General features: G+C 39.1%; 1 protein-coding gene across 3 annotated transcripts in view; it reads right to left on the minus strand.

Moving 5' to 3' along the window:
- The window catches only part of EML4 (EMAP like 4), a 78,482-nt gene that overhangs the window by 24,626 nt on the left and 28,196 nt on the right, over window positions 1-25,660 (minus strand). For all 3 annotated transcript variants that reach the window (XM_074144290.1, XM_074144288.1, XM_074144289.1), the window contains 5 exons: window positions 12,402-12,525; window positions 7,075-7,224; window positions 5,512-5,581; window positions 4,069-4,179; window positions 1,623-1,718 (listed from right to left, as the gene is read on the minus strand). In XM_074144290.1, coding sequence (XP_074000391.1) covers window positions 1,623-1,718; window positions 4,069-4,179; window positions 5,512-5,581; window positions 7,075-7,224; window positions 12,402-12,525 — 551 coding nt within the window. The remainder of the gene's footprint in view (window positions 1-1,622; window positions 1,719-4,068; window positions 4,180-5,511; window positions 5,582-7,074; window positions 7,225-12,401; window positions 12,526-25,660) is intronic.

A 25,660-nucleotide genomic window follows, 5' to 3' on the forward strand; every position in this document is an offset into this window, starting at 1 on the left:
ATAACTCAAACACAGGTTCAAACACTGAAACACAGGGGCCCACCTTTGCATTTTTACTGGCTTCGTGCACTGATCCTGAATTACTAACACCTCACCAAGGTTTTAATCCTTTTTTACAAACATAAAAACCAGACTGGTCGTTTATTTAACTTCCAATGTATATTCAACCAAACTGTTTTTAAGACAATCTCCTGGAGGCAATGACTCTAAAAAACATCAATGCATCAATGCATTTACCTCTATGGGATTTAAGCCCATGCTTTAAAAGACTATATTTAAAAGTGCTGCTGAATCAGCACCTGTGGGAGTACACTTTCCCACTCCACCACTTTTGGCTCACTTTAGGAAAACAACCTTCTTAAGTTTCATTTTTTATTGATGTCCACATTGATTGAATTATGCTTCTCATACAGTTTCTTCCACATGAGTGGATCTGCTAAATCCACAAATCGCATGGAAACTAAGGACTGAAAAATGTAATTGAGTCCAGCCGAAGAAAGTCTTCTGCTCTGCACCCTACCTCAAGGGATGAAACTCTGCTCACACCAAACCCCACCCCACTAGCATAGAAGGTGCTTAACATAGTGCAAGATCAATTCCTAAGCATGAATAAATACTGAAGGTCAAGCTGTCCCTGTCAAATTGGTTTTAACCAATTTTGCAACACCAAGGAACTCCCTGAAGAGTGAAAATAGTAAAAACATAGTGTCAAATAAAATGGGCATATGCCACATAGCTTGACATTAAATATCAGCAAGGAAATGAAAATACGGACATAGAATTACATTAAAACTTACACAATGGAATATAATTAGTATTAGTCAACAGAATTTCAAGAAAATGGGTCAACCCAACCTGATTTTATTATCTGAATTTGCAAGTTTGTAATCATACAGACTTAAAGGCTTGCAGAATATTCTGCTTACTGACTTTTGATTAAAAAGATTAAAAAAATACTCAGTTCCACATTCATGTAATATCGCCTTGCTTTATATTGTATAATGCAAAAAAAGATGTCTCAAAATACGGACTTCAACAACAAGTTATTATTGGATTGGGTGTTCCCAGTGGAATCAACTTTACATGAACATTGAGCATTAACGCCTCTGAAGGCTTCTCATCGATCAGAAATTTAGAAGGTTACGAAAGAAACAGGAAAGCAAACAAGACCGCAATCTACAGAAGTACTAATGGACTTCAAATGAGAAGAGACACAGCTCTTCCCAAGAATCAATGTCTGGACTTCGATTCAGACAAAAAACGAAAACAAGGAATGTCTAAAAGTTGGGATTTTGTTAAAAAATAAACAACTACAGACTGAATCATCACTTCAGTTTCATAAAGTTCCCAGGGTTTATTTGTTTTAAATTAGGAAAATATTAGAGAATTGCTTTATTTGGATTGGCCCTTAGGGATGAGTAAAATGTAATTATAAGTGCTCCAATATTCAAACCCTTTCCAATATACAAATTAAGAATATATTTCTTTTGTGCCCTTACACAAGCCAGCAGTATTACACAGTTGTAGTTTCCAAGTAAGAGGAAATGTATGTCTCAAAACCAGTTGTATTTATGGGATTAAACCCACTTGCATTTAAGAATATTAATTTGTGCAATAATTACCTTTATTTCTGCTATTTTTGATTTTCTCTGCCAGTCCCACACGGTGAGCATATGCTCATTAGAGTCATCAATTACACACAAATGAGTACCAGAATCCTAAAGGAAAAAGAAAAGAAGTGCTGAGAAAGAACTATCATACCTCATTTAGAAACAAAGCAGGGCAGTAATATTTAAAAAAAAAAACAACAAAACAAAAAAACCCCACAAAGGTACAAGTATAAATTAAGCAAGTCCTTTTAAAGGAATTCTAAGCTTGGTATATCTGGTATTTTCCTTTACTCTTAAAGACATAGATTTTTGCATAATCTCATAAAAATGACCATGCTTCAAATAATATTCTAGGAAAGCTTTAAAAGTATCTTATAAAAATCTTTCCCTTTCAGTTTGTTTTTGTTGTTGTTGTTGTTGTCGTCTTTTTTTGCTTTCTTGATTGCAATACCATGCTAGTAGCAAAGGGTTTTCTCCCTTTTACTATTCTGCAAATATTTTATTTTTCCTCAGGTCTCAGAGGACAGACACACAGCTCCACTTGTATTTTTTTTCTTAAATGTCACCACAACTTTACATTATCAAATTCTGTAAGCACATCTCATTTTTTCCTCATGTAGCATTAAGTACCTGCAGTTACATCAAGTGGTTGGTAAAACTGCAGCAAAGGTAACACTTTCTGAATAAAATGATGCTTTCAGAGCAGAAAGACTGACATCTGTGGTAATAAACAACTGAAACAGTTTCTTTTGAGCAATTTTACAGCAAAATGGTAAATATAGGGCCATGCGGAATTAAAAAAGCAGACAGAAAATCTTAGAACAAAAACATACTTATTCCCAGCAACGCATACTTGCACAAAGCAGTTGTTTCAAGGACATGTGTAGAAAGATTTGGAGGAGGCCTTATTTATTTTAAAGTTGATTCTTGCAGTTCAACCGCATTCTCTAACAAATTATGAAAATAGAGGTGGCTGAAATTTTTATTCCCAAATACTATTATGAGCAAAAATATACAAATATACATGTCAATTACTAAGTGGAAAGAAGCCCTGAAGACAGCATTGGTGATAAACACAGCTCGTGTCTGGGTCAGTGAAATTATGTGGTAGTTCTAGACACTGCACATTCACTGTTTCAGTCTAGTGAGGAATCACATGAGACTGTAATAAGGTATCAAAAGCAGTCTCAGCTGCAAACCAGAACTAATAAAAACTAAAATCTAGTCCTCAAAAATTCCTTAGTGGTTTGTTTATTTGTTTAGCTTTTAAAATGATCGAATGTGTATTTATGGCAAAAAAAAAAAAAAAGTATCTGAGTTTAAAAGTTTTATTGGTTAATTACAGTGACAGTACTCCTCTCACATTATTCTATTTTACTTCTACTACCTTATTTGAAAAAAAAAAAAATTATTTTATTTACAGAAAGACAAAACCTAGATATAACTAACCTAACAACACTTCAACATTAGATGAAACTGCAGCAAGAAAGCATAAGCATTTCTTTTCAACAGGTTGCCCAGAGAGACTGTTGAGTCTCCATCCTTGGAGATACCCAGGACGCAGCTGCACAAAGCCCTGAGCAGCCTGCTCTGGCTGAGCCTGCTGTGAGCAGGACGGTGGACGAGGTGATCTCCAGACCTCCCTTCCCACCTCAACTACCTCTATTAGCAAACCACCCCAATTAGCAAAAATACAGTAGAGATTCTTTTTCTGCATTTTTTATTTTTTACACATATTAGTTCTTCTTGCTGGCATGCAAGAATCACAGCCTGTGCTTTCAGGTCTGATATATCTCAGTGCTTTGGTGAAAACACAAAGGCAGCTTAAAGATCAAAATATACACATATTTTACAAAAAATAAACTTATTGCCAGTTTTGAAATAAGAACTTCATCAATGCCAAGTTGCTAGTGATTTTTTGATAACTTCTGTGGGCCCAATGACCCCTTCCTTTTTTTTTTTTCTGTGTAAAAGTAGAGAAACAAATTGAACAAATTACTCCTCAGGGGAAAAAACACAAGATAATGTGTTGGTTTTTTTTTAATTTCCTGTTGGTGGATAAAAACCTACTCCAGCTAAAATTTGTCTTCAAGAACCTCACTAACAAACTTGTTTTTAATGTCCAAACAAAAAAACAAGCCTCTCACAAACAAATCCAAACCACCAAACCCAGCACAGACATCAATTTCTAGTTAAGGCTTTTCTTGCCTGCTATTTATTCACTATGCTAGTTTGTTACCACAACTTTACATGTGCGATTTCCTGTTTTACCAGCTAGTTCCCCGTCAGCTGGTTTTATAAAGTATATGTAAACTTTACTGACACACTTTTAATACCAAAATGGATCAGCTAGACAACCACATCCAAAAAATCCAGAGATTCCTTCCCGTTTACACAGGATTGGATAAATTATTTAACAACAATTATTACCAACACCAAGTAATCGCACCCATCTTACCGCTTTTGAAAAATCCAAACACCCCACTCCACGTTCAAAAGTCCCGAGGCCGATAACCTGCAGCGTCACCAGGCTCACCGAGTCCCACACTCTAACATGGGGCTGCAGAGGCTGCGTGAAAAAGCAACGGGACAAGCAGCGTCATCAACAGTGAAAGCATCATATGCAGGTGTCAAGTTTTGTTTAAGCAGATGCTACCTGAGTTACAAACTGCAGACCAAAATGCAGGGTGCTAACAATGCCTCTGGATAGGATCTCGAATCTCAAAAGGTGGGAGGCAAGACAATCTTGCTCCCTGTGTCTGGGCTACAAACATGGCAGCAGCGCCATTGAGGCAACAAATTAAGTATGGTGGCATTTGGTAGCTGTAAAAATAAATCTTTGCCCAATTTAAATCATTGAAAAAATAATGGAAGATTCATCCTGCATTTCAGACCCCAGACCTACCAATCTTATGCAACAATTGAAAATAACAATCAAACCATGGGTGTTTTTTTTTTTATATATATAAGGTAGGAAAAAAAGAAAGTAAAAAAACCCAACAACCTCAATAAAAACCTCCAAGGTTGTATTTCATACAAATACTGTCCCAAACCAGCTTAGCTTCACAAAGTGAAACCACCACAAGTGAAGTGGGAATTAAGTTGGCTTAAGGACAACATCCACCACAGAAAGTGACAATAAATCATCCCACTGATGGAAAAACAAACCAACCAACCCTAACAAGAGATGCAACAGATGTTCAGTGGAAATCATAACAATATCTGTACAAAAAAACCCAAATCAATTTCTTACAGAATCTAAGAAATTAAGGTGAACATCTGAATAAGGGTTGTTTGATGTGCTTCTACACCTCATATTATCTGTCTTCCCTCCCCCCTTTTTTTTTTCTCTGTCTATAACTTCACGAAGATAATCCACTTGTTCAAATTCTGATAGAGCTCACCAATAGCTAGGGACAAGAGCATTTAAATGCACTTGCTCTTAAATGAGGAAGTTTGTGGAAAGCTTGACACACCTTCCATGAATTGTCAAAGTTGGTTTCCTCTTCCACGAAGCCTTAAGAGTACACTGACCCACAGAACCAGGGACTTGTTCTCCTCTGAGAGAAGACTCATTGACAGAAGTGTGACCAAAATGATGTGGCCTTATAAATTAATTACAAGCTTCACATTTGCTTGCAGAATTAAAATTGAGTTTCCTGTATCACATATAAAGGACTTTATGAGCTTCTGCTCTTTTTGATGTATGGTTGAGTGCTTAGCTGTTACTGTCTTTTGCTAGAGATATAGGCTGTTACCTTAGAAACAGCAAAATATCTCAGTAAATGCAGCACATAAAATAAACTGCAAACAGAAGGTGGTGATGAGATTAAAAAAAACAAACCACATTTTCCTGATTTTTCAAAACAAGATACTACTGCTCAACAGCTCTATTACTTACCCTTCCATCTTTATCCACTCCAGCTAACTGTCCTGTTGCAATTCTAATTTTGTCTGGATGAACTGCAAGACTAAGACAGACAGAAACATGACTTGCTTTTGCTGTCATAGGTCTTCAAAACTGAGAGGTTTTTTCGTATTTTTTTTTTTCTTTCTTTCTCAACAGAAGCCCATGAAGACACTTATGATCCTAGATCCCACTTTTAATGAGACAGCTTGAATGTTTTTCATCAGACTATTTCATTACACACTGTACTGATGGGTACAGGCTCTTGCAATAGCTCCTGGCACAAAACCAGGAGTGCCAGAACCACCTCTACATGTGCTCTGACAAATCTAAGGTTTGCACTGTATCAGGAGTCCACTGTAACAAAATATACATTATCTCATTATGAAGTTCCTACATGTAGTTAGTTATGTGCCATATTTATAAACACTACAGCATATTTTATGCCTAAACCTATAGATAGCACAACACTGGGGAAGAAACAGCTGAAAAGTTGGCTGAGGGCTTGTGCACCCAGGAGTTGGGGATTATTGCCACTTGAAATGAGTTACTGATGTAATTGTACTAATGAAATTCTCCAGTGTGGTGCATTACTACTGTAAGTAAAAATCTGGTTTTGCTTATCACATTTTGCTTTGGAGCTGATGTGAAAAAAACAGTGCAATTTCAGAGTACACATCCTCTTGTTATTTTTTGACCAACCTTCTCATTTGCTTTCTCTTTTTCTTGTAAAATTCCAAAGGTAAAGAAAGCCATTGAAACAGGAAAGGGAGAGCAAGTGGGGGGCCCGAAGAGGTCAGAGTGATGGACAACAAAACCATTGACAGTTCAGTCTAGTTTTTTGAATGAAATTGGAAGAACACAAGACTGACAGCATGGCTCCCACAGGAAGCAATTACAGTTATCAAAGCACAGGCAGGAGAAAAGAGGTTTAGATGGCACCTCTTCTCCATTCAGGTGCAGTAGGGAGCTTATGTTCACCGTTACTTTATGTGCACTACTCTTCAGACTAACATTGTAGAGTCAGCAACTGCCATTGCACCCACAATGATGTTGGCTCCTATTTCCCTGCTTCTCTGTTTTCTTTTGCAAACATCTTTCTGATTTTCCAGATAGTCTTAATACTTGGATGAGGCATCTATTAAAAAATTAGATTATTGCTCAATTTTCCATTTGGTTTTCGAATTCTCCTGTAAGACTATGCTTTTGCCATACTGCCTGTAAATCACTGATTTAGAATTAGGCTGACAACAATTTTTAATTTCTGAGACATCTATTTAGAATAATTTATGCACAGATTGTTTCTCTAATCCCACACTCTTAGATTGTCTACATATCCCATTGTTTTACATTTAAGCCAGAAACCCTAAACTAGCACAGACTGCTCTAGCACTGTTCCTTTGTGCAGTGTTTACTCTAGTGAAATCTACTGGGATGAAACAGAAAATAACTACAATTATGATGGCATTAATGAGCTCATACGTACAGTAAGAGAGAATTAAAAAAACATTTCTGCATTATTAAACACATACTTACATGCAAATGTTATATACTAACCATTTAACACAGTCTGTATGACCCAAGTAGTGTCGCTGAGTTCTCTCCTCATAGTTAAATAGTACCACCACTGATGCTATGAAATATACAATTTCTCCGGTAGGAAGGAGGTAAACATTGGCTCGACAGTCTCTTCCACGATACCCATATCTATACATATATTTTTTTAAAGTCAAGGTTTTCATAATCACTGTATACCAGAAAAAAAAAAAAAAAAGTGTGGTTTTTTTTTTCTCCCCTTAAAGGATTCATGCTCTCATGTCAGCAAATACCCTTTATGTTTTTCCTGTGGAACTATAGCACAATTTCTATAACACAGTTTAAAAACAAAACCCCACACAACTGGACTTCAGGAAACCAAACCCCTTAAAAAGTGATGTTTGTTGATTTTTAAAAAACATAAACAACACACACTGAAGTAAAAGTAGTACAGTGTTGCCATTTTATAAAAATCCTCACTGTACAGGACCCACTGTACTGTCTTAACATGTTTTACGGCAACAGAGCTGTACATCTTCACCCTGGGCACTAGAGTATTTGTCCATTTGTAATAGTCCATTTGGCCTTTTAAAACAAGCGTGTGAAAATTCCTAATGCCCTTCAGAAAAAGAAAAGCTTCTGCACAGCAGCTGCCAAGTTCAGGAAATATTTCTTTAGAATGTTTTAGAGTATTTTTAAACCAAACAAAACTCAAAAGGAACTGACACAGTGAAAAATATTGTATCCACATCTACCCAAAATATATAAAAGGGATGATTTTTGTAGGAAACCTGCATGACTCCTAATGACATTCAGAAGTTTTACACACTGCAAACCAGCCTCGGTCAGCACTGATCAAATGTTGTTACAACTCATTATTTCTGTGAAACAGGTGCAATTTTCTTCACCTAGACTATTAATGTGGCTGTCACCTGTATTTCAGTTCCCAGGGTCACTTGGTACAATTAACATCGTAACTCAGACTTTAACTGTAGCTCTCTAGCCTCAAAAAATACAATTTTCCTTTCCTGTTAGGTCCTGCACTTCAGAGAGCTCCCCACTTCAGTGCCAACTAATACACCTTCAACAGCAAGGAAAATATGGGAAATACATTAAGCAACTTTAGCTGAAGGACTCCAGTCTTAGGTCCTGGTTAATCAGGAAGATAAAAGGGAGCTAAAGACCCCCCAGGAGAAAGCTGGATGCATGAAGTTGGCCCTTTCTCATAAATGAAAGCAGGTGCCATAATCCAAGTTTGGGAATATGTAAACTGGCATCTCCTAAACTGACAGCCTGGCCTCTCTTCTTCTTGGAAAAGGGCAATCTTTTACCAAAAATACCACCACACCCTTTCCCAATGCCAGTCCCTCACCCCCAAAATCCTCCTACCACACTACCTTTCCTCTTTTGTACTCCCATCAAACGACAGGACTGCTATACAACAGGAACACTTGCAAAATTAAACACACAGTGTAACTAAATAATGGTTCAAAGAGGGACATTGCATTCAGTTGTCAATCAAATCTCTTCAAGAGTATGGAAAACAAAAATAGATTTATATCTTGCTGTCTTCCGTTTATTTCAGAAGAATACAATGGCTCCTCTGAAGCAGAGATTATTCACTGGCTTGCTTAGCAAATGATATCAAGAGAAATGCTGAGGGCAGAAAAAAGGATGCCTTTGTTTCTCCTTCATCACTATTTACTTTCCCACTAAATTTTCCACTTTCTTCTTCTTTAAACACCAATCAAACAAAAAGAAATCCAAAGTGGCCCTTCATAAAAAAAACAAAAACCAAAACACAACAAACCAAAAGAAAACAACCAGACCACTGAACTTTCAAAAAGGATGGGCTACAAACCAATGAAAATATTTTTTCTATCCTGAAGCATGAAGAATGCTATTCTAAATACATTCTCAGAGGAGAAAGACAGATCTTGTTGATCTGCTGCAAGTAATAGGGAGTGTATTGATAAGGACTTATTAAGATTGACATCTTTGAACATTCATCCTAGAAAAGTATTAATGATTTATGCAAACACGCCTCTTTCTACAGCAGAAGTCCACCATGCAAAGCTAAGGCTAAATATTTTGGCACCCACCATTGAGCTCTGGCATTCATGAGGCTGCAAAAATGGTTACATTTTCTCACTCCATTACTTTCCTTTACGCCTCCTACATAATAAAGTACCAGAGAGCGGCTGTGTTTTCTAGGAGCGTGTTTTTTAGGAGCACATAAAGGGACAATCTGTTTTGTGGGAGAAATTTTTTGCCTTCTTCATTCTCCATCCCAGACTACCTTGAGAGAAAACAAGAGGGGTTGTTGCTCCGCAGTGGTTCTTTCCTTCTCCACACACTCAGAACAAAGCAGCAGATATGTTAATACAATAATTGACCATCTCTCTCAAGAGAAAAAGGGGTGGCACAACTTTGATGCCTAATTTCCACTAAATTTCAACGTTAGTCTTTCAATGCGACTAATGTTTCAACCAGGGAAATTCAGAGATAGTTGTCTTCATACTGTGACTGTTTCTCAGCAATTACAAGGACTGTTTTGTCACAACCTTTGATACACTTAAAAAAAGCTTTTTGTTTTGGGTTTTTTTTTTTTGTTCTAATTGGCTAATAATTGGCCATAGCCATGGCCCTCATGAGAAGTTATCCCCTGTACACCAGAATTCAATAGTTTATTTAATGCTGGCTTCAATTATTCTTAGAAAGAAGAGCACCAGTGCTTATAAAATGGAGTCAGAAATACCCTCCAGAAACCGAGCTACTATACATCGGGAGAGAGTCTATAAAGTTACTGCCTGTCAACAGCAGCGCTGACGGTGACCTCTGTAGCTACTAAATGAGCCCATTTCACTATTCCAAGCAATGTCAGATACCTTTTAACCAGTTCTGAAGTGCAGTCGGAAAGATCACACTACAAAGCAGGGATACCCAAACAAAACTATTAAATTTAAATGAAATCACTCAGGAAACAGACAGAGTCAAGAGCTCAGAGTTCCCCATGAGCTACTTTATCTTGCCAAGCAGCTTAGGTGTTTCTTCAGTTGACAGTAATCTGCAGGGCAGACAAAAGCTACGTGTGTTCTGTTGAATCTACAGGGGTATCAGTAGTTGAATATACCTGCAGGACACAATTCATCTGAAAATGACACCCCCCCTCCCAAACCCACCAACCAACTGAAAAAAAAAAACCTGAATAAAAAAACCCACCCCAAGAATCCTTCTGGTTTTGCCTTGAAGTTGTTCATAGTTGATCAGCATCTTCCAAAACAGTAATATTGAAGGAAAACCCAATTAGAAACAATCATCCAGAAGGCAGAAGAATTAAAAGGAGTTCAAAACAAAACTTATAGATTGAACATTTCAACACTCAACTGACCTGTCAGGTGCAAAATACTGACATTACTACAGTATTCTGTGAATCACTGTCCCCATGCCTTTTTAATAAGGTGTACAGGCTTCACAGTTTGCCAGCATATTTGGAAGTTACAGGTGGCTTGCAGATTTCTTCCCCTTGCTAAACCTGTGCATGAAATACAAGATCTGCTGCTGCTGTATCTTCCTGTCTCCAGAATTGAAGAGCAATTTTGTGCAACTTCCTAGAGACCAGGCCCTCATAAATTTTACTGCCTTTTCCTCATTCTTTTCTTCACCGTCTTTCATATCTGAAAGATACCCTACACTCATAAATACACTGGTCTGATTTAGGATGGCATTTCCTTAAACAGACTCCAAAAACATATGGACAGTCTGTTTAGACTAGATTTATTTCACTTTAATTAGCCCTCAGCAGGAAACTGGTTTAACCTGAACTTAAGGTCCTTGGACATTAAATAAGTGTGTCCACACTGGGATTTGCACCTACTTAACAGAGGGTGTGATTTAATGATCAGTTTTCATCAGTCCAAACTCCTCACTGCTGCTGAAAAAGTAGATCTGATCTTCCTCCAGTGTGCCAGCTCTAGCCCTTGCGTGTCTGTGGGGCAAATCAAATTAATGACTTGATCCTGCTGAAAGTTAACCCCACAGAAAAAGATTACATTTCAGCCAGATCCATGACTGACCCAATTCACTCCACAGTCACGTGAGTGCCGGCATCAGCACCCGAGAGCTATGACAGTAGGAAAGCTGGGCACCAGAGCTTTGCAAAGCATTAACAAGAGCTCTGTTTTCCTTCCAGCCAGACTTTTAATCCAAAACTTTGCTCCTTTATGGTCTAAGCTTCCAGTCTCACTGAACAGTTCAGAGGACATGAGCTGCACAGCTGCTCTTCATAACCAAGTACCTAACATTATCTGTTTCAAACATCTATTAGTTAATAAAGGCAGGGAAAATAATAGAAAAAAATCTTCTTCCCTAAAGGGAGTAACAAGGGCTGGCTTAAAATATACGTACGCCTTAGTCACTAACAGATATGCTGAAGGAGGTATGGGCAGCCTCTGTCTGTACATATCTTGACATCTGACAGTGTATCATCAACATTCCTGAAAATCTTCCTGCTTTCAGTAACATCAGAAGGATCAAACTTGAGACTATTACACCAACTCAAGTGCTGCCTAGACATGTTATTTTACTGAAGTACTAAGAAACTTCCTTATATAATCACAGCTTACTACAGAAGAATCTGCAGAGATGGGGGATGCAGGGATTGCAGGAAAGCCCAAATGTGTGCAGAAGCACGTCTCTTTTAATGAACTTAGCGTCTGATTTACTATGTCTGGAGAACTGTTGTCAGCCACACATGAAGTAACTCCCTTCTTCACATGATAAACGTATTTCATGCATACTATTCTCCACGAAGTGAGCCCCTTCACTTTGGAGCTGAAAAAGGACCTTGCAGGTGACTGCTTCTGCAAACCCTCGCCGTGGAGGTAAGGACAACCAGAAATTCTGGATCTTATTCAAGATCTTCCACAGCTCTAAAACCTCCTAAAAATGAACAGAGATTGAAAACTAACAAAGTTCCTGAACACAAAGTTTCCATTACTGTGGGGAGGGCTGGGGAGTGGGAGGTGAGAGAGGGGGCAGGGGGAAATTTTTCAGACTCAGTAATTCTCTGAAGACACTTCATTTCTAACTAAAAATAAATTTCAATTGGTTTCAACAGCAAAACAAAAGTACAGCTTTTTTATGCCTACATATTTTGCCGCTTGAAGTCGTACTATACAGTACCTACCAACCAGTTCAATTGTTATACTAAATTGAACTTTTTTCCCCACTTTTAAGTGATTTTTACGTCTGAACAGAGAAGACACAAGACCAGATTCTAAAGAAAAAAAAAAAAGGCAAGACAAGAGAAAAAGGAATCAGCAAGTAGTTACTGATATCAAGGATACACCCACTCCAGTTTTAACTTTTCAGGAGGCAGCTCTGTCCTAATATCATCATAGTTTTCTACATCAGAAGGAATGAACATTGTGATTGGTCGACCTCGCATGAACATCTTGATATATTCTCCCTCTGTTGAAACAAAAAAGTGTATTAATCACGTGGCAAGTTTACACAAGAAATAAGCACAAAAGAAACAAGTAATAAGCACAGAGATGCAAATAACACTTGTGATATAACAATTACTTTTGAAATGCGAGCTTGATAAAGGCCCAGATTTATTTATTTTTTTTAAACAGAACACTAAAACACACACACGCACGCATACACACACACAGACTAAGTGTTAGTTGAATTTGTGATAGAACAGACTGAGCATGTAAAATTTTAGACATGCAAATTAAATGACAGAGGAAAATTTCAAAGTCAAATTAAAAACTGAAATCGCATAAATAAGTAGTCACAGAATCATAGGATAAGGAATTTCAGGTTGAACGGGACCTCAGGAAGTATTTAAGTTCAACCTCTGGCTCAAAGCAGGCTCAGCCACGAGGTTAGGGTTGCTCAGGGTTTTGCCTACTCTGGTTCTTGAAAACCTCCAAGGACAGAGATGGCACAACCTCTCTTGGCATCCAGCTCTCTGAGGGCCTTTCCTGCAGAGCTGCTCCCTGCAGCTCTGTCCCAGCCTATACCCTTGCCAAGTGTAAGATTTGGCATTTGACCTTGCTTAATTCTGTGAGGTTCCTACAGGCCCATCCCTCCAGCCTGCCCAGGTACCCCAGGTTGGCAGCCTTACCCTCCAGCATATCAACTGGGCACCCTGGTCTGCTGTCACCTGCAAACTTGAGAGTGTACTGTATTGCCTGCCCCAGGTCATTACTAAAGATGTCGAATAGGACAGATCCAGGACAGACCCCCTGCAGACTCCACCTGCTACCTACTGGCCACCAGGTCGAGTATGACCCATTAATCACAACGCTCTGAGGCCCACCATCCAGCTGGTTCTTTCACCCATCTAGCTGCCCATCTATCCAACCCCCAATGGCCAAGCTAAGACACAAGGATACTGCAGGAAAAAAGCATCAAAAGCTTTGCTGAGGAATATAATCTGAAATTATATATCATCACAAACTAATAGACTAGCCTGAATTATTAATTTATTGAAATAATTCCAATTTCATGCTATTGCATATTGCATTATATCCTGAAGAACAGAAAGAAGCAACAGTTCCTAATCACCCCAGCTGCAACACTGTCTATAGCTGTGACAAAATACATGTATATCTCTGTTGCGACATCCAAGTGCTTCACAAACCTTTAAGGAGTTCCTTTTCAAGGAACATGAGATTATTTTCCACCAAAGAAAACTAATTAGAGAGCAGCTGAGTGGCTTGGTCAAACACATTAGCTAGCTGTTGGAAGGTAAATCATCCGGATTTCAGGAATACACAATTACAACTAGTATAGTAGGTGCCCTACAGGAGTCTCCCTCCACACTGTGACAATAATAATTTTCTAACTTCAGAAGACCAGAAAAGCCCTTGGAGACTTTTAAAAGCCTTTAAATTCCGATGCTGCTGACACAGCTGGAGATGCTGGAGTTTCATTTTGAAAAGCACTGATGGTAACTTTTTATCACTCTTCAAATTCTTTAGCAATTGATATCCATTGTTAATGTAAAAACACAAACCCAAAGTAATATAATATTCTGACATGAATCTGCAACTCCGATATTTTTTGAGTAGGGATTTGAAAATCACAGCAGACAGAGAGAACTCAAGAGTTTCAAACCAAAATGTAAATAGTTGAGTAGGACTGAGTAGAAGAATAGCTGTGAATAAGCAATACAGTAATAAGAAATCTCTAATCACATTTGATGCAAACAATATTGAGCTCTAAAATTAAGAACTTTAAACAATTACTTTTGTATTTCTTTCAAAAGACAAACATGGGACAGTTTTCCCATAAATGCCCAGGAAACGCTTGTAAATATTTCCCCAATTAAGTGTAAGATTATTACTCAGACCTCAATAATGTGAAATTTATGTTTTGCACTCCCTAAAACATCTAAAATTGAAATTATGAGAATCTCAGACTTATTGCCTCAAAATCGTAGTTTAACAGCTCAAGTCAGACTTGGAGATCTAAAAAAAAAAAAAGTGAGAGAAAGCAGATAATTTCAGTGACAGCAGAAGCAATGTAGACTCCAAAATAGTCTCTTGCTTACAGAAACGTTTTAGAAGATGCAACGATCAAGAAATAATCAAAGTTGTGAGACTAACCTTAAGCTAAGGTCTCTACCCTTCTCTGAATTTGAAATAACCCTACTATATAAACTGGAGAAACATATTCTGTCTTACTGCAGTCAGAAGAAAACAAGAGAGGAAAAACTCTATAACTCCTTTAATCCACCAAAGATATAAAGCAGTCTTGCACGAAGTCTGGAAATAAATTCTTGACACTCAAGGTCTTTCTTCTACAGCTAGACAAGACAGAAGACCAAGAATCATCAGTCCAATGAAAAAATGTGGTGAATATTCTAGGTCATTTAAAAAGAAGTATTTCTGATCATAGAGGATTTATCAGAGTTGAGTGAAATTCTGTGGAACACCATCCCAGCTCTGAAGACATTGGAAAGCACTAGCTTTGAATACAGCAGTGATGATTTCAGCACACACCAGTGACTTGGACAGTGCGGACACATACAGGAAAAAATCTATGCCAACCAAATCATATCCAGTAACTTCTAGGCAGAGAAAGAACTACCTATGAACTTGCGTGGTTTTAACATCACTTGTCACAGCATTACTCAAACTCAACTAGGTCAATGAATCCATGTACCTGAATATAAGCTATTTACAAGTATTCTACTATGTGCACGATAATCACTTTGAAGATTTCAAAATGCATATGGCTTAATTTGTGAAAAACTTTTGGTTTTCCTTTTAACAAGATGTAGCTTAATTTCTTTCTGGGAAAGTTATGGAACGAATCCTCCTGGGGGCTATCACAAGTCAAATGAAGCACATGATTCGGAAAAGCCCACATGGAATCAGCAAGAGCAAATCATGCTTGACAAACCTGATCGCCTTCTACAACAAAGAAACCTGCTCTGTTGATGTGGGGTGAATGATGGACATTATCTACCTGGATTTCTCCAAGGCTTCTGATACGGTTCCCCACAGCCTCCATCTAGAGGAACTGATGCGTTACGGTCCAGACAGTGGTTGGGAAACTGGCTGACAGTTAGCACCCAGAGGGTGGTGGTAAATACCTCCTTTTCACACTGGCAACCTGTCACATGTGGAGTCCCCCAGGGATCGATATTGGGCCCAACACTGTTTAGTATCTTCATAAGTGATCTCAATGATGGGATCAAGTGTACTCTGATGAAGTCTGCCAATGATACCAAACTGAGTGAAGTAGTGGACACTTTGGAAGGGAGAGCCACCCTGCAGGAAGACCTGGATAGGCTGGAAGAACGGGCTAACAAGAACCTTATGAAGTTCAATAAGGAAAAGTGTAAGGTCTTACACCTGGGAAAACATAATCCAGGAGTGCAGCACAGACTGGGATCTACCTGGCCAGGGAGCAGCTCTGTGGAAAGGGACCTGGGGGTCCTAGTGGACAAGTAGCTCAGTATGAGCAAACAGTGTGCTGCAGCGGCAAAGAAAGCCAACAAGATGCTGGGTTACATCAAGAGCATCACCAGCAGAGATAAAGAAGTCATTATCCTATTCTACTTTGTGCTTGTCAGGCCACACCTGGAATACTGTGTTCAGTTTTGATCCCTGCTATACAAAAAAAGATGTGGACTGGCTGAAGAGGGTCCAGAGAAGGGCCACAAAGATGACTGGGAAGCCCTGCATATGAGGAAAGGCTGAGAGAATTCGGTTTGGTCAGCGTTGAGAAAAGAAGGCTTAGGGGAGACCTCATCACCATGTTCCAGTATTTAAAGGGTGGCTACAAAGAAGATGGAGACTCCCTTTTTACGAGGGTTCACATGGAAAAGATGAGAGGTAATAGCTACAAGTTACTCCTGGGGAGATTCCGATTGGACACAAGTGGAAAGTTTTTCACAATGAGAACAATCAGCCATTGAAATAATCTCCCCAGCGGAGTGGTGGATGCCCCAACATTGGACACTTTTAAGATTCAGCTGGACAGGGTGCTGGGCCATCTTGTCTAGACCGTGCTTTTGACAGGAAATCTTGGGCCAGACGATCCTTGCGGTCCCTTCCAACATGGTATTCTATGATTTTGATGATTTTTGATGTTTAAGTTTTAACTATTTTTTTAACAGATCACATTTTATCATATTTACTAAGCTCCCAGACTTAAAAGATATGATTAGTGTGATTCCTTTTCCACTTTTAGTGGGCTCAAGTCAAATTTCTGAGACCAAGAATTCATTTTGCTTGAATTTTGTGTTGCTTCTGACCCTGATAGTAAGTTTACTCTGCACTGGAGACAAGAGAAGGGAATTTTCCTATGACAGCCCAAATACTAAACCAAAAAAAAAAACCAAAAAAACCCAAAACAAAACAGGCTCAAAAAATAATTCCTGAACAGAAATCGTAATAATTGAGCAATATAAAACTAACGCATGCATAAAAGTTTTTCCTTATTTAGAACATTAATACAATGAAAGTTGAGCCGTTTAAGTCCAGTATCAAAGGAACAAATATCAAGATGAAAAAAAATTGTTCAGCTCCTTTGAACGAGAACCCTGTGAGTCCATCCACTGACAAGAGTAGAAAACTTGCCTCAAATCAAGTATCAAAGAACAAAGAAAATCACTTCCCAGTAGCTAAATTGGAAACAACAGTTATTTTGCAGAATATGCATTACTTAATTGCATTGCTGAGAAAAGCTAAAGACTGGTAGTGTCACTAGTTTGACACAAATATTTAGATAATTACTCCAAACTAGTAACATGTCTCATTTTTCCACCAAAATATTTTTTATAGCGTGTATTTTACAGAGATAAAATAACACCGGCCAAACCCAAGAGTAACGTATTAATAATGACCTTTATATTAAAACATGGCACTCACACTCTTATAAATTAAAGCACAGCATAGCCTGAGGGTACTTAGAAAAGACCATTCGTTTCTGCAAGTCAAATTCTTGATTTAACACTGAGCTTGGCACTTCTGGTTCCACAAGATCAGTGCAAAACGACACCACAAATTTAGGATCAAATTTCTCGTTGCTGCTTAGAACAGTGGAGACAAGCTGCGACTGAAATTCATACGGATGGAGGCAGCTGCACCTGTCAGACTCTGCAGATGAGAGAGATGAAGAGTCCAAGAGGAATTCAGTCAGGTCTTTGGCCAGAAGAGAAGAGGCTCTCCCAGAGCTCAGGGAAAAGATTATCTGCAGGGCATTCAGATACAAATTAGCTCTCTGAACTTCCCCATTAAATAAAGAACATTTTTTGCTTTTATTAGCTAGCTGCATGTTATTCAAGATTACCTTTGAAGCTACATATTTAACACTCTTGTTAGAGAGACATAAGCTAGGTGTAACTTGATTAAGCCTCTCCCTACAGAAGAGGAAGGATTAAAAAGAAAAAAAAAAAGAGACAACCCACTGAAAGATTTTTGTCTAAGACTGTAAATTTCCTTTCGTCAGAATAACCTGTAGGGCAGATATAATATTAATGTAAAAATCTTTTGAAATACTAGAGAGGATGGCAGCATATCAACAAAACCATTCTCAAACAGCAACTAATTGCCTGAGGCCAAATTCTTGTACTTGCAAGTTAAAAACCCTAGTGATTTAACTCTTTCATAGCGTACTGGCTCAACTGAATGCTCAAGAGCATTAGACTGTTTCTTTCCTGCATTCTCACTATTTCCAGGTACAAAGCAGTATGCCAAGACTTTTTTTCCTCACTTGATCTTTTTAAAGAAAAGTGCCCTGGTCACCTCATAACAGATATGTAGGTAAGGGTGTATAGGGGAGATGAAGTCAGAAGTTTTAAAGAGAGCTGGGGTAGGGGGAGAGCCAACACCCCAACAATTCTGATACCTACCAGTCTCAAAACAGTAGGTATGAAAGTAAAAATTCTCTACCTGGTACAAACAGATGTTCAGACCCCGTTACCCACTGTGCAGAAGCATTTCGGGAGGGATGTGGGGGTGGAAGAGCAGGAGGGCATACCTGAAAGGACCTTGGCGCTTGCTAAGTTAATTAATCAGCAACTGCAGTCCTACAAATCCTTTCAAATATGGATCAAATCAAACTAAAAGTACAGTTGAAGCTCTGTAGACAGCGCACCCAGGTGCTGTGAATTATCCATGCCACACAAAAAGGAGTAGCTCAGGCCCAGGGCTGCTAGACAAGGCAGCATCACATGGATGCAGTGGTCTGGCTTCAGAGGCCAGCTCTTCACCAGGAACAGCTGTAGCTGCTTTTTGTGCAGCTTTAAGCTCAAATTCGCAGTCCTTGCCAGACTCTGCTTGGCTCCGCAATAATTCACCTCTGGAGCCTCAACAATCTTTTTGCACAAGTGCCAGGGTACGCAGGACCAGCACTCCCAATTTCTGCTCCCAGGCTTGGCTCAGGCTTATTAGCCTCACATGGGAGCCCTCAGAGTGTGCTGGACCCAAGCAAACTCCATGCAGGTCTCAGCTCTCTGTGTGATCCCCCAAGGGTCTGGGGAAATTATTACCTCAGCCCCAAAGATGCAGAAACACTTGATCTGACTAGAGCATAGCCCCAGTCAGCTGAAGGGACACAAAACATCACTCAGGTAGAGTGACTCAAAGACAGAGCCAGGCAACTTGGCAAGGGTCCACCTAAAGGTGGATTTGAGTGCCAAACAGCCACGAGGCTCTGCAAACCTGTGTCATGACCTGGAGGAGCACCACAGCTGAGCCCACTCGGACAGATGCACAAGGTGTCCCCCAGGGCATTGTCTCTGCCTGCATTACTCCATTTTTCACTCTGATCAGGATACTGCGGCACTCGCTTTGGACAGCAGAGACTTGGCTGTCACTGGGATACACACAAATATGCTCTACTGATTTCAGAATACCATCCAAAAACCTCCTTCTCCTAATAGCTGGGAACCTCTCAACTTCCAGGCGACAATAAAGCATGGCCAGGTTTTTCACTTTTTGTGTGCATGGCTGCATGGCTGTTAACTTCAGCCCAGCTCTGCCCATCTGCTGTCTGAAAGTGCATCAGGTGAGCATGAAAACAGCAACCATGCCCTTCCTCCTCGCAGCGTTCATTTTGCAAATATAAAAACATCCGGCTATTTAACTTTTCTTTTGCATGATAAGGTTTCAGTCTATCTCCACGCCACCACAAAATTTACCTTTTATGATTGTAGGTGGCTATAACTGCATGCAGTGTTACAGAAGAGAACCTACCAGGGCTTGGATGCATTCACATTTTCCATAGGGCCATGTATCTCTATTAGAATTACTTCTGATACATCCTGGGGTTGCACTTGTGTTTTCATAATAAGCAAGTGGTTCAATCTTTGTGTGATTGACTAGCATGTTAGAGCCCTTTTCCTCACCATTTAATTCTGGCAGACAACCTGTTTACAGCTAAAATGTTACCAGCAATTCTTGCACGTGTGATCTTGCACTTTGAATCATTTAATTCTGTCTTATACCACTCCAGCCCTCAGGAACATCTAGGCCTTAATGTACTAAAATCTCAGCTTCCACTGCCTCAATTTGGTCTCTCAGCTTCACGTCACCAGTGAAATTTCATCGCTGTTCCTACTTCCCTGTGTTAAGTTCGTTAGTGGAAACACTAAGCCAAATAGGTCCCAACAGGCTGCCGGCAGATGTTAGCACCCAGAGTATCTCCTGCAGGTTCTTTGAAAGTTTATAGCCTGCTAGAGTAGAGAGGAATAAGCATGTCGGTGAAACAAGGTGCTGTTACTGAGAGGGAACCCTAGAAGCCTGCATGATCTCCAAGGACACAAGTGCATCTTCGTCACTGACAGTCACTGCAAGCCAGCGGACTTACCTCGCATACAAAAAGCCTGCTGGTAAAGCATGCAACACTAAGAACCCAGGACTAAAACTAGGGGCAAATAAAAAATATTAGACAAACAGTAGTTGAAAATATTCTGCAAAGCCTCCTTGTATCAAAATGAGAATCCCATTAACATAAATAAGCTTTTAATCTAGTCTTATACAAGGAGGGGGGAAAAAAATACCACAAAACAAAACAAGAAAGAAAAAGCACAAAGGTAAAACTCAACTTCAAACAATGCCTATTGATTCGCTCTTGGAAGAAAGTTTAACACCCAGCAATTCAGGGAAAGCAAGCTGGAAGGTAAGAGCAACTAAAAACACTGCAGGTGATAACAGTGAGCAAAGATATGGCAATACAAACCATCTGAAAGGCTGAAATTAGTGCTTCCATGAAGTCAGCAAAGACTCATACAATGACACTTATGCAATTTATTACTTTCTGTGAATCATATTCTTAGGGGAATATGGAAGGTTTTCAGAGGAAAATAATAAAAATAATAGGAACTGAAAGGAGGAGAAAAAAAGACCAAAGAAGTCTTTGTAGATTAACTCAGAAGTATCTACAGAGAAGAGCAATTCAGGAGACATGAAAGCTACTGTTTAGATCCTTCAAAAATTTGAAGACAGTGACATCCAAAACCAAAATCCTGCTGGTTTCCAAAAAACATGACTTAAAACGAAATCATCAAGGAATACACAGTGGTTTCCTAGAAGCACACAAGAAGCCCTCCTCCTCAATTACTGATTTCTTCAACAAAACTGGACAAATTATTAGAAAAACATATTTTATATCACACTATTCCTCATTATTTAGACAGACCCTGAGGTAGCCCCACAAATCTGTGCTGTAATTAACCACTCTTCAGCTAGCAAGTGTATGCATAATGGGAAGTCTAATGAGCATACAGTAGATTACCTATATATATATACACACACTCACACAGACTAGATAACAGTTAATAAATAACAAAATTATCTGGTTTTCTACATAAGTTTAATTTGTGAGGACTCATTACAATAATCTTATCTTGCAAATTATTAGTGACTATTTTTCAATAGGTCCTACCCCATCTAGTTTGAAAGAGCAACATGGACTGATGCATCAAAACCCCCAGCTCAGTTCTGCTTGTGTTTAGCATCTGAATCTTACCCTTAAAGTGAATTACAAACAAAGGAAAAACCCCAAAGACTCCAACTAGCTTGGCCAAGCAGAACTCTCTAATAATATACAGTAAACTACCACATCCAGAGTACATTTATTAATCTGTCTTCACCTTCTAGTTGCTTGACCAGTGAAGTTATGCTTTTTAATACTACAAATAGCTTCTTTCCCACAAGCTTTCTGCTTTCAGGCCAATGTCCAAGAACTCCATAGGACCACTAACCTGAGGGACAAAGGCTTAGAAGCCTGTTTCTAATTTAAACCAGTGCTAACAGCACAGAGACGAATACAACCAAATTCAGCCACCATGCCCAGGCCATTACATTTTACGTTACAGTGGAATTAAAATGCAGCTGCAGGTCTGCCATCTCTCACCCTCAGTGCTTGCTGAACCCGACAAGCAGACGTGCACTGTCGCTACTGAGCCCTGGTGCAATGCAAACCAAACTGCTGAAAAAAGCAGATGAGATGAGAGATTTGCCTCAATTTGGAATGATTTTTGTGCTTTGCCTTGTGATTTCTTAATAGATCCTTGGTTATTAATTTTATATAACTTAAGTAAATAATATTTAAAAACCTGGTTTTGCATATACCAGGTGACATAAAGAATCTAGGTATTAACAACAGTTAGCATTTGCATTTAAATAATTCAAGTTTAATATTAAACTCTAGCTTTTTCTTTAAAAAAAGGACTCAAAAGGAGTACTGGACATAAACAAGCTCAATAAGACTGTATCCAAATGCTTCCTGCTTAAATAATAATCCTTAAATCCTGACTTCACCAAGAACCAATGATAAAAACTCCCAAAGACCAATTTGTTTTTCTGACAGTATCTATGGTTTTTAATATCACCCACTGTGCCTGAATAAGAGCAAGCAGCACAATAATAATGAGACAGACCGGGTGTCCATTTGCCCTCAGGTACGTGAGCACCTTCAATAAGAATCTGACAGAAAATCTGTGTCTGATGAAAAAAACTGTTGCTGAACTATTACTCTCAGTGGACAGGACATACTGTCAGCAGGGTAAATTTTTCCATTGTGTGCTGCACGGTTGCCCCATCCTGTGAAGCTAGAACTATAGCACCGTTAAACTAACAGAAGTACTGGAAACTAATAAAGCACAATCTAAAAAGAAACAAACTTAGGAATGCAGCAAATGTTTTTCATTAATTCTTTCACATATGGTTTTTATTGCCATCCAAAAATGTCTAAGTGACTCTTATTACTTTATAATAAGTGAACAAATGATTCATATATGGAGCTGCTATCACTGAAAACCAAACTGAAACATGGAATCTCAGTGAAAAAAAATTACCTTTTATCTTAAAATAAGCCAGGTCTTTTACTTATGGGTATGAAAATATGAATGCTTTATGATTAATACTTTAAAAATGTCTCTGCTGAAATGAAAAGCAAGATGGCTTTTATAGGCAATTATAAGTACCTGCTGGTAAAGAATTTAAAATAATAACTTTAGCTAGTGTCCTTTTAAGGTTGTAGTAAGCACCTGTTCATTTCACCCATAGCTTTATTGGATTTTCACAGAATTTTAATACTTCTTTAATACTGGATTTTATTGTAACGAGCTTGTCCTGGCTTAAAAGGATAAACAAACAAATGTTCAAAAATAAGCTGAAAAACCTAAACTCAAAAATCTTTTCAGCAAATGTATGGAAGTGTGTATAATACTTCCCTCATTGGACTGGCATCACCAAAGTGTTCCTGTCTGTATTAGCAGATTCCCAGATGTGTGTAACCTTAACGTGAACCAGATGCAACTCAGCCCAAGTGGGGGAGATAAAGGCACTGAGGGAACAAAACTGTGTACTGAGACAGAAGGTACGTGAGGAACACTGGTAACAGGCATGGCCTCGGCACGCTGCTAAGCGGAGAGAACTCAAGAGACTGCCCACAAGGCAGCTTCAGGCTGCAGCTCCCCACACTGCTGCCACCGCTGACAGGAGAATTGCCCAGGTCTTGCTGAGATTTACAGGTAACACCTGTAGCACGTTCTCTGGGGTCCACACCAAAGCCAATTCAGACACCGAAGCTAATGCCTTTCACTACTGAAGCCCATCCAAGATTCTTACTTGCTCCTTAAGTCCTTCACTTTGGTAGCTAACACATACTATCAACAGAAATCACAATGAACGTGCACAGATGGTCACCACACAGGTAATACTGCAGTAACTTCTGCTGCAAGAAGAACAAGATTCCAAGAACTAAACATGCAAAACCATATTTCTCTAAATTTTGTGGTACTAAAATATAGTGACATGTTTCAAAGCAGTTTCTTTAATAGCTGAATCAAGAAAGGAGGAAAAAAGTGATTGCAGGATGTTCAAAGAGACACAGAATTGCCATCTTCCATCCTATTATCCCATGCAAACACCTTCTGCTATGATAATTTGCAAGTTCACTGTGTTTCCAAACTTATTCTATGTGTGTATAAAGACACTGAAGTATTTTTACGGAGATTTGCTTTGAAGCTTGACAGCTTGCACACCAGCAGTCTTCTTCCCAAGAGTCTCCTTCACACAATTTCTCGGAAGCGCATTGACACACTGGTTAGTGCAGGAGGTGCGTGCCGGGGGGGCACACAGCCTTTCACATAGAGCCTAGTGAAATGAGCAGCTCGGGGGAGCTGCGGGGACTTAATTAACACCATGCTAGAGACAGCTTTCCTCGAGAGGCAAAGGCTGGCGAGCCACAAAGGAGAGTTAAAGCAGCTGTAACTTTTCATGCCTTCAGGTCACAGAACAGGAAGGTCCTGCACAAACAGCATGGGCAAAGGCTCCCCATCATCCCACCCTGCCCAAGACAACTCCGTCCCGCCGCACGGGATTTACCTCCAGAAACCACGTTAACCCTCTGTGCAACTCTTCCAGCTTTCTGACCGGTTGGGTCAAGGTGTCAACTGGAAATGGGTTTATTTATGTGGCAACTATCAAGTACAAAACAGGCAAGCGACTTTACTTGCCCCGAACAGGACGTTGCAGGACAGAGAACTGCCTAAATACTGCTAAGCTTATACTGGAAAGGATTGGGGGGGACCCTCGGCAACTGCAGTAACTAAGAGATGGTTACTTCTGTGGCAGGAAACAACACAAAACCTAACACAGCCTCACACACACACAGACACAGACTCTAAAAGCTGACAAAAAATACACTCATTGGTCCATATTAAAAAAAAAAAAAAAATCTATGGAGGCTGAATCCTGCTAATCGCAACTTCATCCATGTTAAAGGCAGAATGACGTTTTGTCACTGTATGTGTTTAAAAGGTTAGTAAATGCATTTTCTGTGACAAGACTTTCTATCTTCCATACACCTGTGGCCACTGTCACCAGCATCATATTTCTCTTTCATTCCAGTTGGACTCAGAACAGACCAGATCATGACATACATAGAAGGTACCCGTTCAAGAGTCAGTGAAAGCTCCCACCATCTGCCGAGTAACACGATAGACAGAAGGGTACACATTGAGCCCACCTACGTTATATCTTCCAGGATGAGAGAACTGAAGGACGGCCCGTTCTTGGCAGAACACAAAATTGTACAAGCACATTGTAAAGAAAGAATTAGTATTGAAGGTATTTCAGCTATATGCGACTTGTCTTTGTGAAAAGTTGTGTTTGGTAGAAAGGGTGTTTTTAATATAACAGTTTTATTTAATTCTTGCAAAGCTAAATTGCAGCTGGTCTGGACATTACTGATTAGTTTTCTTTTTACAGTAACCATTGCTGCACATATGTACCACTCCACAGCTGGTGTTAAGCAACCTGGCATAAAGAAATATTTCTTCTTTGTTCCTGATGCTTATTCACCCTCTTTCACCCCTCTTGTCTTTGAAGAATGCTTTTGGTAAGCATCAATTTAGAATATTTCTAAATCTGCAATTTATCTATTAATTAAGAAAAGATAAAGCAATTGGATTTGAGTTGATTTTGCTTTCATTACAACAATTCATATATTAACTTCCAAAAATTTGAGTGGTTTTTTTTCTTTTTGAAAGAAAATCCAGAGGAGATCAAAAGTAATGAAACTGTGTGTAATGTAATCTTGCTTACAGCTCAGAATTTGGAGACCATAG

Source organism: Numenius arquata, chromosome 2, assembly GCF_964106895.1.
Source record: "Numenius arquata chromosome 2, bNumArq3.hap1.1, whole genome shotgun sequence".
Taxonomy (NCBI): Eukaryota; Metazoa; Chordata; class Aves; order Charadriiformes; family Scolopacidae; genus Numenius; species Numenius arquata.